The 13,545-nt window shown below is 45.1% G+C and overlaps 2 protein-coding genes across 7 annotated transcripts in view; one reads left to right on the top strand and one right to left on the bottom strand.

Annotated features, from left to right (window-relative positions):
• LRRK2 (leucine rich repeat kinase 2) overlaps positions 1-3,350 on the top strand; it is a 70,179-nt gene extending 66,829 nt beyond the window's left edge. For all 3 annotated transcript variants that reach the window (XM_049814291.1, XM_049814292.1, XM_049814293.1), the window contains one exon: positions 1,234-3,350. In XM_049814291.1, coding sequence (XP_049670248.1) covers positions 1,234-1,355 — 122 coding nt within the window. In that variant the 3' untranslated portion in view covers positions 1,356-3,350. The remainder of the gene's footprint in view (positions 1-1,233) is intronic.
• Positions 1-13,545, bottom strand: part of ERGIC2 (ERGIC and golgi 2) — a 296,444-nt gene that overhangs the window by 261,026 nt on the left and 21,873 nt on the right. For 3 of the 4 annotated variants that reach the window (XM_049814299.1, XM_049814301.1, XM_049814300.1), the window contains exons 13-14: positions 13,446-13,525; positions 11,143-12,667 (exon numbers count right to left, since the gene is read on the bottom strand). The exons of the other annotated variant lie outside the window; for it this stretch is intronic. In XM_049814299.1, the coding sequence (XP_049670256.1) occupies positions 12,602-12,667; positions 13,446-13,525 (146 nt within the window). In that variant the 3' untranslated portion in view covers positions 11,143-12,601. Of the gene's footprint in view, positions 1-11,142; positions 12,668-13,445; positions 13,526-13,545 lie in introns of those variants that run through there. 4 annotated transcript variants of the gene reach the window in all.

The raw sequence follows: 13,545 nt of genomic DNA, 5'->3' as shown, positions 1-13,545 counted from the left end.
TCTGTAAGACATGAGCTAATTCTTACACTCTGCTGAGTGCTGATATGGCCTCTGCTGGAGGACCCTATCCATTTAGGACTTGCTGAATATTCTGGACTATAGTCCGGATGAGAGAAATGCAACCTGTGAGGAAATGTTGCAGGAAGTTAAGTTGGTTAACGTAAATAAAGCTTGGAGAAGACATGATAACAGGCTTCGAATATGTAAATAAAGAGGAAGGGAATAAAGACTTCTGCATATTCCTTGGGGGTAGGATAAGGACAAACCAGTTTCTAATACAGCAAGGGATATTTAGGTCAGACATCAAGAAAAGCTTCCTGACAATTAGGATAGCAAAGTGCTGAAATAAGAAGATAGAAAACCTCCATCTTTGGGTTTTTCTAAGAACAGTTACAGCTGATGCTCTGATTGATGCCCTTCTTCACCTTTATCTCATCCCAGTTTCAGTGACTCCTAAAAATGTAGCAATAACAGAATAAAGTTATAGGTGGCAAGTGGAGATGAGCTGTTTGTTTGGAGTAAAATAAGAATCAAACTTACAGCAGTGGTTTTTATATTCTGATATTCCCTGATTATTACCATGAGAATACCTATTGCCTTTTTAGCCTTTTTATTGTATGTAAGAGTGCCGTTAATTATACAGAGAGGAATCAGAGACTCCCAGAAACCGTGGGGCCTTAGTTTGTGAGCCCCTACTCAGGTAAGTGTTCTCAAAAAGCAGTGTGAATTTTCCATGAATAGAGTTGTTTGCATGAAGGGGGACTGAAGAAGTGACCTTTTCCCCGTATACTCACTACCTTATGAAATCAGTTTTCATTTTTAGTTTACAGTGAATGGGTTTTGAGTCTTGTAAGCATTTAGGGTATAATTACTCGGGAAAATAGAGATGAAATTTTATGCCAGCACCTCAGTACTAGCATTAGCTGTAGCTCAGGTCAGTACCTTATGGGCCACAGGCACCAGAAAGGGTTTTTCAAGTGCTTTTAAATTATATTCTCTAAGTTTAGGAACTGGAATCTAAATCATTGTACAAGTACAAACAGCTTGTAACCCATAACTGCATTACCTCATACATGAAGTTTCATATAACTTGTCTTCCTGGTCCTAAGCATCATGCTTCATTGAAGCAATTTATGAGTAACTAAAAAATAAGCAGATAAGCAAAGCCACTTCTTATTAGGCAGTAATTCTTCTCTGTTGCAGTTTTCAATTTTTTTCATTATTTTTTTGCAGAATTACAATCCTGTGTGTCGGTGTGGGACATTAACCTGCCCCATGAAGTGCAAAACCTGAAAAAACATATAGAAATGAGACAGGAATTAGCAGAAAAAATGAAGAGCTTTTCTTTGGATTGAAAAGTCACCCTGCAAGTGCCATTCTCTTTTCTAGTCTTCCATCCTAACTTACTGTGCAATATTTACAACTTCTTGTCGCTGGGGTTTTTAACTGAAAACCAGGAAGAAGATTGCCATGAGAGAGGCTATTGGTATTCATAGGATACCAAAAAAGAGAAGGATAAGTTATTTGTAATATTTGAAAGGACAGAAAACTATTGAGAATTTCTGAATCTAAAGTGTTATCTTGCATCTGTTGTTTACTTGTGAAGTTCTGCTCCCAGAAGCTATGGCTCAACTTCAGTATAACATTGTTCATCCAGTTTTTGATCCCAGTTAAATTGGGAAGAAGACAGAAGACTATAAATGGCTCTTACTTACTTCATTATCTCTACTGACTTGACGCTGTAATAAGAAGCAAAATTTAAGCTTCTATGTGTTTATTGCCATTTGCGTGTATGAGTTTGCTCTGATGATTCATGTTTTAGTAATAAGTCAGAGCTTATGACCCTGAGTATATGAAAGAAAACATTACATTTTATATAATAGCAGTGTTTAAAGGAACATATAGTGACTACATTACTCTGCTTGAAAACAACAGGCAGAAGAGTCTTTATTTCTTCCATTAATAATTGACACTTCTTCATTATGATCAGAAAAAAAAAGTTGTGCTACAATAGTAAAATAGGTCAGAATTCAGAATTTAAATACACCGACAGGCTTCTGCAAGTTGGTGTTCTCTTGTTGTACTGCATTCTGCCTTGTTCTTGGAGATGTAGTCACATTGTTATGAACATTACCATTCACATATATCTGTTGTACAGCTCACTTTGAAAAACCAAGGGAAAACACAGAGTGAAAGCTCTGATCTAAATGCTGCTACAACTTTTACCACAAAGGAAGAAAGCAGCATGCTGCTGTAGCCAGACTGCTAGTTCTTAGTCCAACTTGCTGGTTCGCTTATCTAAAAAAAAAAAGGGGGGGGGACTTTCACTTTGATATTTCTAACGTGCAAAGTTTCCGCTTGTTCTTGGTTTAATTTATATTGTTATTTTGGGGGTAAGCAGGGGAACCTTGAGGAGTGTAAGAATTGGCTACCTCTTGTGTATAACTACGAGAATTTGTTGCCACACATCTTCATTCAAGAGAGGCCTTTTGCTGCTCTCTGGCTACAAGTCCAAGCTGCTTTTTACAGCCTGCACTGACGTGGTCTAAGTAAGTGCGTGCCTTATTTCTGTCCATCAGAAGACAGATATAATTCTCTTTTTTTGATACCAAAAGAATCTATAGGGTGCTCCTGAAATCTCAAGGAGTGGATATCTAGAGCCATTCCTGAGCCTATGGAGCTGAACAAGGTTGAGCAACCAAAAAGTTCTCAGTTCCATTTTTACAGTTTTAGAGAAATTACATACTAGGACAACAGCATTTATTGTGTCCAACAGTATCATTATTCTATTTTCTGCCATTTGTTGAGTGTGTACTCAGGATTCCTTTCAGATATGCACCCCAGTTTTTATGTATTCTTGTAATCAGCATACAGAGAATAATTTGCTATTTATATAAGGTTTTATAACTCAGAAAATATATATTATCTTATAATGAATACTTTTTTAAAAAATAGAATATATGTATTGTGATTATGTTTATTTATAAGTAAGTCATTTTGAGATGTAAGCCTTAAACCTTTTTATTAAAGCTGTGCTTTGTTAATAATATAGTCTACTTTCTGATCGCTGAATCTCCAAGGAGGAGCTTTTGTGTGCAGTTTTTTGTGGAGCTTAATCCTTTACATCAGGATGATGCAAGATCCCATTTCCATGGGTTGTGTTGACACAGCTGCATTCCCACTTGTCCCATCTCATTGTGTATGTCTTGAGCCCTTTTCCATTCCTCAGTTTATCTTCTACTTAGTGTTCCTTGCAACCTTTCCCAGAGGTGGGAGGTGACCTGTAAGCAGTACTGTCCTTGCAGTTGTCGGTCACCTCTTCCAAGATGCTCTGCAAAAGAATGATCTGTAGACTGAATTGGTCCTACGTGTTAGGTATTACAGGGATAGCACAGAATGAAAGAGACAATAGCAACCAAAGACAAGACAGAAGGTCACTACAAACCTGACTAAATTGGCCACTGTTGAATTATCAGTGGTGAGAGAGTAAAATTCTGTAAAGGTGACTATTTATCAATAAGCACTCATTCATAGGGAGCACAGTGATCCAGCTGCATCCTCCCCAAATGCTTTTGAGTACTAGAAGAAAAGATTTGGAGAAGATCGTGTGTTGATGTTATTCTACTTCATGTTATTCTTTGCCATTTGATACAGTCTAGAAGTTCATTTCTGGCCATCTTGAGCCCTATTCAGCTCATGCACAGCTGCCTGTCTGCCAAGTGTGGCATTTCCTGGAGACAACAGCAAAAGTGTGCAGGTCCAATTTAGAAGTACTGAGGGACTGGCTTCTCCTTCCCAGCTGGGACATACCACCAAGGGGAAGAACATCACCTCTGTGCGACAACCATTTAAACCTGTGCTATAAGGAAACCTTTTCCCAGAAACATCTCTGACAAACTATAAGGAAAGAGGGGAAAAAAAAAGATCCATGACTTTGTGTTCCTTCTGGTTTTAGCAGAGCTGTTTGAAAACCAGCAGGGAGTAAAAGCTCTATCAGATGTAACGCTTCCCGTATACTTAGGATAACATCCAGCACCTGAAAACAGAAAAGATAACCCTTACTTCAAAAAAGAGCCTGTTTGGTCATGGGAAACAAGCCGTATGGTTTGGCTGTGATTTAACACCTGAGCTGGGACACGTAGTTATCCCTGTGTTCCTCAGAAGTGTGCAGCTAAAGGATACTGGGGTTTAGACCTAAAGACAAGGAGACAAACTACAGAGTGAGCTGAATACTTGATCCCTTTCAAGTCCTTTCTTGAGGGAAGGATGACCCATCACTAGTCACAGAGGGAAAGGAGAGGCCTTGGGCTCCCCCGTGGGCCCTGAGACAGCCCAGCATGGTGGCAGGAGCGCAGTGACTCAGCTCACAGGATCACACACCTCCAGCATCGCCACCTCTTCCCCTGCTCAATGTTTTGGCAGCTCCTGCAGAGCCTGGCCCGCACAGGACCATTGGCCACAAGGACACAGCATGGTGGGACACGCCTTTACCTTGTAGAGAGAAATTCATACAGCGGGAACATAAACACCCAGCTGTTTGCACTGCAGATACATTAACTTTAGTTCTGCTTTTCCTTGCCTTGACATCTTGGCGGTCACCTTGAAAACATCTGTTCTCTGCAAGGCAGCAAGAACCATCCTCCCCCACCACCACCCACCGGGCTCTGCAATTGGGACTTTAAACCAACTGAGCTAAAGCTGGGGCTCAGCAATGTCAGCGTCACACCATTATCATCAGAGGTCACAATAAATACTTTTTTTTTTTTTTTTTTAAACTGCAGAGCTGTAAGCCCTGGGAAGAGCAGCAGCACCTTTTGCAGCTCACAAAGCAGAGGCTGGGTTGGTTTGTTGTGGCAAAGCTGCCGGCAGACACAGTGGCAGCTCCCCTGTGGGTGTCCCCAGAGCTGCCTGGCCCCCCCAGCACAGCTTCCCTCCCTTGCTGCTGCTCGCTGACCAAGTCCGCAGCAGCCTGAAGAGGGGAAAAACCTGTTCGGTTTTTCTCAGTGAAGGCCGTGCAGGGCCGAGGGACGTCAAGCCCAGCCACCCGCCCTTATGCAGTAGGGTTTATGGGGACCGGCAAGACACAGGGCAGCCAAACCCAGCTGCTTCTGGCAGCATCCATGTCCCCCCTCAGAGCACCTTCCCCCCAGGGAGGTGTGTCGTGCTCCGAAATGAGCCCATCCCGCCCACACTCACCTGGCACCAGCCCCTACACCTCTCCTCAGGACTGGGAAGCAACAGGTCTGTGCCCACCAGCCGGGAAGATGCCACTGAGCTCTGCTGGGTTTGGGTGAGACCTTACACAAACGTACAGGGAAGCCAGTTCTATGCACTAGCAATTTCCTTACATTGTCCTAAGCGTTTCCTGATGAACACCCACATAAAACTCACGTGAATTTTGCCATTTTGAAGCCCACTGGTCCAAAACGCAGTGCTCTGCTGAGCTACATCCAGGGGTAGCTACATCCATTCTTCTTCACAACCAGAAGAATCGGGCTGATGCCCTGGGGCTCAGCTAAGTGAGTGCTGACCCCAGGGTGCTCCATTTGCACCTGTGGTTCATCTTCCAGGACTAAGGAAGGCCACCTCAGATGTTGGGACAAGCCACCAGGGCTCAGACATGCGCCCCACAGCCCTCCTCTCTGCAGGGAAACCATCTGCGCAATGGGGCTGACACCTTCTCCACCCCAGCCAGGCCTCTCCGAGTGCCGCTGACAGAGCACAAAAAGCCCATCTGCTGCCCCTGCAGCGATGTCACCCACGTAAAGGAAAATATTCCCCCTCTCCGCATGCCTCCACAGACTGCTACGGCAACAACTCTTTTGCATTGGTTTAGGCAAAACTCAAAAGATGCTATTAAATTGCATGTGCACAAGTAAAGGTTTAATGAGTTTCCTATTACTCCAAAAAAGTTCAAAATCTGAAAAGTGAATTTCTAAACTTCAAAGTCACCTGCTAGGGCCCATGCTCCTGGCTGAAGCAGAGCAACAGCAGCCCCTAATGGGTAGAGAGCTGGAGGCCCAGGCTGCCCAGCAGCCATACTCAGTTTAAACACCACCATTGTTCATACTCACTTTTAATAACTAACTACCAGCCAGGTAATTAAGCTTCAGTCAACAGTAATTTTCAAATATTATCCATGTGTCAAAACTCACTTCCTCCTCTTTTTTTTTTTTTTTTTTTCACCCTCCAAAATAATAGTATGTGCTGAGCACTCTGCAGCCAGAAAAATCTCACGGCAAAACACGCTCCCACCTTGTAATTATGAGAAAGTTTGCAAGGGAAAAAAAAAAAAAAAAAGGAAAACCAAAAAACATTCAATTCCCTGGTTTTACAGCTATTACAGCTAAATCCAGGAAGAGACACAAACACCTGGGCTCTGCAGGGGTTCAGAAATAGCTGGTGCAGAGCAATCAGTCCTGCTGGAAGAGTCTGAAATCCCCATTGCTGGAGCTAGGGGCAAGGGAAGGGGGGAGAAACACCCCCCACCCCCCTCAAAAACCTAAAAACCAATATTAAGTGTGCAGTTCCCATAAAACTGGTGCCAGACACATCAGGGACCGCATGGCCCTGCTCCTGCAAGCTCCCAGCACACGGACACCCAGGCTGGGCAGCTCCACGAGACGCGTCACACCTTGGTGCGACCGGCACGGCCAGGAGCACGTGGCAACGGCACACGCCGGTGGGCTCAGGGGGAGGCTCCTGCTGAGAGGACGCTGGTGCCTTGGCCCCAGAGAGGAGCAGGGACAGTCCTTGCCAGGAGAGGTCAGAAAGCCACCAGCTTGCCTAAATCCAGGCCTGGAGATGAGTGCCCACAGACAGGGAACTATTGTTAGCTCTGCTCCATCTCACCCAGCCATTTTTCTTCAGTCAAAGGCTTTATCGTGGACCAGCTTTGCTTTTTAGCTGAAAAGCCCTTTGGGCTTTGACCACGTCAGCTTTGACCAGCACCGCTCCCCTTCCACACAGGCATCTCCAAGACATCAGGAGAGCAAAGTGCAAAATTGCTGTTGCTACTCAGTTGCCCCATCGCCGCTGAAGGATGGAAATACCAGCGTCCTGGTGGCACGCAAGGACCCGTCACTCTCCGCCCTGGAGAAGCCACGGGACAAAGGCTGGGAGCTCCCCGGCTCCAGCAGCAGCTCTTGCAGACCCACGTGCTGTGGGGCAGCGTGTTCCCACAGCCCAGCAACACGCAGCCGCCCCCGGCTCGCTTTGCCCATGGTGAGGGTCCTGCACAGCAGCCGCCGGCTGCCCATGGCTCCAGCCCACCCACGGTGTTCCCTGGGGAATGGCTTTTGGGCTCGGTATGGGCAAGCGAGCACAGGGCCCTCACTCAGAGGAGGGAGCGCTTCGTGACACCTCCAGCCGGTGATGGAGGAGGCAGAGGCATGGGCACTGCAGCCTGGAGGAGCTCTGCTCACCGTGTTTGCGATCGCCTTTTGCCCCCACACCACACCGGGGTCCTTCTGAACTCAGCCCAGTCCAGCTTTCTGTTTTTCACACCTGAAGTTGCTGGTCCTGGGACTCTGAAGGTTTCTATATATATACACAAAATAAAAAAAGAAAACAAACAACCCACAATGAGATTTTGCTTGAATTCTGCTGTCGAAGCCAGGGAGAGGCTCAGGTTTGCAGAGAGTGCCTTCAGCTCTTCCCCACAGAAAGCACGCTGTACCACCCAGCCTTAAAAGGCTTCTGCTTTAATGAATTTATGGACCAGCTCTCAGAAAACTCTTCTGGAAAGACAGGAAAAGGTGACACTGCCTTGCTCCTGGGCCAGCAGCAACCAGAAATACTTTGGAAAGGACACTAAGCCATGGCAGAAGGAAAAGATGAAACTTCTCATATAATTTTAACTCAATCAGCTGAAATGTATGCCAGTGCTCTAGCGAGGCGTGCAAGGGCAGAAGGCGGACAGACCTACGACACCAAACCTTTGCCAGGGCACCAAAGGTAGCAGGCAGACTCCCTTAAGGCTTCTTGAAGCATTAACTACTATATGTTAACTATATACGCAGGCAAGCATATTTTCTCTAAACAACAGACCACCACCAAGGCCAAATACTAGACATGATTTGCATTAACTGAGGGTTGGCAGAAAAAAAAAAAGTGTCTTTAGGAGAAGTAACTTTGCAACTAAGGACAGATCAAAGTAAGCGATGCGTATAGTAGATGTATCCTCTCGCACCCCCACCTTCTGTGGTGCCTTTTAAAAACAGATGGAGAACTTTGCAAGTATCCCCAAACAAGCTGTTCTCATTTCCCATCTTCCCAGAAAAAAAGCTGCGGTGCTTGGTTACCTCTGAAGAAACAGAGAGCAGGGAGTTTTAGTACCATCAATGCCACCGGAGACGTGATCGAGGTGACCACATTCCTCCTGCTTCAATGTTCCTGCATCTGCACCATGTTATGCAAGACATCCATCTCGCAGAGAACTAGACAGCAAAATGGCAAGGCAACAGCTGCCTCCCTGACCTTGGTTTTGTCCGTACAGTTAATCACAGCTGCATTTATACCAAATATACATCTGCCTCTGACTGTTCCTAAGCAACTATGCCGACTGCTTAGGGCTCGGTTTGTCAAATCGGTCCCTGAAAAGCTTAAGAGGATTTCGGGCAGGGCAAGGCAGAGGAGGGAAAGTCCTTGCCCAGCTCCAGGCAGGACCGACTCCACCAGCACATCTCCCCGTCCCGCCATGGACCACCCCATGGCCACAAACAGGCACCCAGGGCAGAGCCGGCAGCTGCAGGGAAAGGCCGGGCACTGCACCCACAGCGCAGGTCCCCACCAGGGAGCTTCTGAGATGGAAAGAGCTGAATTTTCTTTCAAATTACCCACCTATTTCTAGGATGAGAATTTCAGGGGACTGAAGAGCAGCTTGGGTTTGCTTCTTTAAAGAAAGTCTGCTACATCGGTTAACCCAACCCCTCTCCTGCTACAGAGACACATGCATTTCTTCCTCACCTCCCTGCCAGCAAGAGCCCCAAAACACCTACTAGAAAAGTCAGGGGGAAAGAATGAAAAGAGCCTGAAGTAGGGCAATTTCCATTCATATACCCACTTCACATTCTTCTCGTGGTCTGTCCTGCAACAGGCACCAATACACACACCAGAGGTGGTGGTGAAGGAAGACGGAGCAGCAGGCGGCATGACAACAGTAGCCACAACGTACAGCAGGACCTGTCACAGCCTGACTTCCACAGCCTCCCCCATCACACTGTTCAGCTACACCGCCACAGCACATCACTCAGCTGGAAGACAGCATTATTATAAATTACATGAATTCACTCTTTACATCAGCTCATGATCAGTCCCGTCTGTCCTCCCATCCCCATCCCGTGTCCCCGTCCCCTCCCCCCCGAAGAATTCTCTCACACCTATAGTTTTGACCACATCTTCATTTTTTACACTGCTAGCTTGCTTTTGCTGCCTCCTCCACAGAACAGGCACCTGCCCCTGCCCACTGAAACATCTCGTCCAGTCTTCTGCTGTACCGTAAAGCAAGCAAGCACCCTTACTGAACTCCTGCAGGTGCCAGGGCTGGCTACATCCTCACCTTTTTCTTTCCCTAATTAGAAATGTTCTGCAAAATACATCCAGAAAAACAGCGGTGAAGTGTGTCATCTTAACTCGGAGATTTTACAGCAACTTCTTGTCAACGCTGTGTGACCCTGGCTCGCATGGGACAGGGCCAGAGGTGCTCTGTCCTGTTAAAAACTCAGCTCGGTGTTTCCTCTCGAGCCCTAAAACCAAGAGTTATTTGAGACATGTCTGCTCCCATCCCCTCTCCACCTCTTATGGCTGGCAACGGCTTCCCGTGACACTGGGGTACAGCTCGAGGGATCCGGGGAACACCCACATCCAGGCACAGCACTCCAGGTCTTGGAGACAATCAAGGCGATCGTGTTCCTGCTAACACAATCTACACTCCCTGAGAGCGTGGCAGGTGAGAAGCAAAACGCAAACCATGCCAGCTGGAAGCATGGAAGACTTTCTGCCCATAAAGACAGCTGAGGGGGACAGGGGAGCAGAGGAATCTGCAAAGGGTGTGCTATGAACGCACCTTATGAAGGTTCAAAATTTCTTCCCGTGTTCTCTCTCTTCAACATTGTGTAAGAGCCAAAGATAAAAATACATAATTTTGACCATCTTTCCTGACCCAGAAAATGATATTTTTCACCTACTATCCCCCCTTTCAGAAAATACACATCACGTCAACATCAGGGTTTCCGTTTCCCTTGGGACACCTATTCCTTTCATTTTTCCATACTATGCTCACTTTTACACAACATAAACATGACCAAAAAAAGTCACTGCAATAAACTACTCTTTTTCTCTGGAACATCCCTGCATGTGCTGGTTAAGCTAATGACAACGTGTGGTACATGGGTAAGTGGTACTAGCTGCAACAACCAAACCCTCTGTGGCGAGAAAGCCAACAGCAGGTTCAGCTGATCCTGTACTCACTCCACAATGCAGCATCTCACATCTGGAAGTCGATCCCACCTTTTCTTCCATTAGCAACCAGATGTCACACAAGCTTTGCTCCAGACAGAACAACACGAAGACGCCACACAAGGATTTAAGACACACCAAGCCACTTGGCTCTTTTATGTGAGAATAGAAAATATCATTTAAGTTCTGGTACAGAAAGTCAACTGAGATCATTATCTCCCACCAGTACAGTCTGTTCCAGGTAGGTAAGAAACAAGTGTTACAATAAAGCCCAAAGCAGAACCAGTCCAAACAGAAGTAGGGAAGAAACCTCAGAGGCAAATGTCAAAGAGAAGTGGGAACCAAAACTTTACAGCTTTTGATTTTCTTGCTCACCAAGGACAAGAGCTTCTCAAGTTGCTGGATTTTTAATCAGTGTTTAAAAAAAAAAAAACACAAAAGAGGAAACCCCCAAACCTGGCTGCCAACCCCAAGGACCCGGCTTCCTTCAACTTCTGTCTTTCTTAACAGTCGAACTGAACAAAGGTCTTTCCTCATTTCCCACATTTTATTTACCATTTCATATAATTTCTCAGTTTAGAAAGCCCTTTGCTTTGCATAGCAAATCAGCTACATTATTTACACTGTGCTCATCACCAAGATCCAAGTGTCCTGTAAAGTACATTAACAGAAGTCAGCAAAATCTGACAACATCACACAAAGATTTTTATTTTCCATAATTAGTCCTCTCAATTAAAATATTCATTCCATGGTGAGTAAGGCCAGGGTCAGCATCATCTCCTAATATATTATTAAATCAGTTTTGCTGAGAAGGAATCATATTATTGATTTTTTTACCCTGGTGGAGTAACTGTTTAACCACAGGTCTATGCCAGCAGTTCAGCAGTAAGAGGATATTTAGTTTCTCAAAGCACCATCTGCACTAATAACATTCATTCTCAGTAGCATATTTACAATATAAAACTGATATTGCTCTCTTCATTTATTTTACAAAACCTTCATGAACAATAAGGATTAATTCTGCAGATCCCTCCTCATCATCTGTCTGCAGCAAAATGATTCAGATTCCCTGAAGTCACCTACTACCAACTACACCGCTCCCTGCCTGGGCTAGCAGACCTCCACTGCCCTGAATTCCACATTTCTGCAGTATTTAGCTGAACCAAAGCAAGGCAGCTTCCTGCTCTTTTTCCTCCCCATCTCCAGGATTTACACACCATGGCTTACGTACTAGCAGCAAGGGTACAATGAAGGTTCCATCAAAGTAATTTCTTCGCCAAGAAAGAGGCGTACAAAGATCTCCTGATCTTTCACTAGGGACTCTTGCCTTTTATCAAAACTACAGTCAAACGCCTTATTTAAAAGGCTTTTTATTCAAAGTCAAAAAACTGCACACTGGAGCCCATTCTCAGAGTCCTTGGGCACTTCCACATCAACACAAGAAGCAATATTCTCACTGTTGGTACAGAAGCTGTGTGAAAACACAGGGGAACTCCTCTGCTCTGCATTATGTTTCTTCCACTAAGGAATGGTGGGACTACAGAAAGGCAGCGGCTATGACCAACATTATGGCTTGGGCTCCACCTTACTCCCTGAGTTCTCTCTCCTCTCCCTCTTCTTCAGGATTTTCTAGGATTGCTCCCCACCTCTAATACCATCTTAGCCCCCAACCCCACCACTACAAAAGAACAAGAAAACCCAAACCCCAGTTCATATACCTAAGAGAAACCCCAGCTCTATTACCGTCCCTCTTTGCCTGCTGCCCGGCCCTTCCACACATCCCACTTGTACTCTTTTCTCCTTGGAGTCTGCTAGCCTTCCCAGGCACAGAACCAAGATCAGGAAGATGCTTCAGCGGTCAATGGCAGCCATCACAAAGATGCTCAGCTCGACCATGAATACTGTATTGGCAGCAACGCTCCTCTAATCTCCAGAAGATGGTCCACCTCACTGGTCTCACAACCTTCTATGACTCCATGTGCATTTAGACAAAAAAATTACACAAATTGTTTTGTTGGATTTTTTTTTGTAAAGGCTTCATTTTTTGCTGCCCTTCAGCACTGTCTCAGCATATTGCACAATGTTTTCTTTATTATAAAAAAATGTCTTCTGTATCAGGCAGGAAGAAAGTTTTCTCAGGAGGCTAATGCGTACTATTGTCTGTAATTAGAGGTAAGTGGTTGCTTGTGTGGCCATCAGGAAGTGGGACCTAGTCAAACAAAACCAAAGTGTTATTAATGGCTTGCCCAGAAACAGAATCTCCCCACACTCCCCCAAAACACACACTTCTTTATTCTTGGGCATTTCTTATATACCTTTTGCCTGGTCTCCCAAACAAAAATTATACAAACCTGCCCATCTTCCCTCCTCTCCCCAACCCTCACGTAACCTTGCCAGCTGGCAAACTTCAACCAAATTTGAGGGAAAGGCAGAAGTCTTAAAGGCTACCTACAGGCTTAAATGAGAAAAACAAAACAAAATCAAGTAGTTGCTAGAGAAGCAATCCTACTGATGCCCAGCTGAAAGGAAAGGTAGACTGCTCAGCTCTTTCACACTGCTTGGGAGCAGCCTGCAGGCTAGTCAGTAGCAACACTGAACGCCTGTAGGATGCGGTGTCTCTTCTTTGGTCAGTAGGCCAAGCAAAAGAATATGTGAAGGAGACGGATGAGGCCTGAGAAAACAAGTAATTCTTGTAGCAATAGGAAAATAAAAAGAATACAGTAAGGACAATGGAGGGAATGTAGCAAAGAAATCTCCAAGACTCGGTTTCATTAATTCAGCTTCTTATAAAATACCTTGCCTCCTTACATGTTAGGTTTTCCAACTATTTTTTAAAAGCTATTGAATCTCTGCTCATATGCACGTCAAAGGGAGGGTTTATTGCAAGTGTCTTAAATTCTGCTGGGACCGAGTCCCAAAGTTGTCCTTATCATCCTTCCCCAGGCAGCTGTTCCACTTATTTAATACTCAGAGAAAGTTTTTCTTACCGATGTGGACCTATAAGAGCCCAGTCTGAAACGGCAAAAAATAACTTCTGCTACAAATCTTCCAAAGCCATGTAAAATTCCTGCAATATCAAACAAGATT

This window comes from Accipiter gentilis, chromosome 11, assembly GCF_929443795.1.
Source record: "Accipiter gentilis chromosome 11, bAccGen1.1, whole genome shotgun sequence".
Taxonomy (NCBI): domain Eukaryota; kingdom Metazoa; phylum Chordata; class Aves; order Accipitriformes; family Accipitridae; genus Astur; species Astur gentilis.
This window is presented reverse-complemented; position numbering and strand designations above follow the sequence as displayed.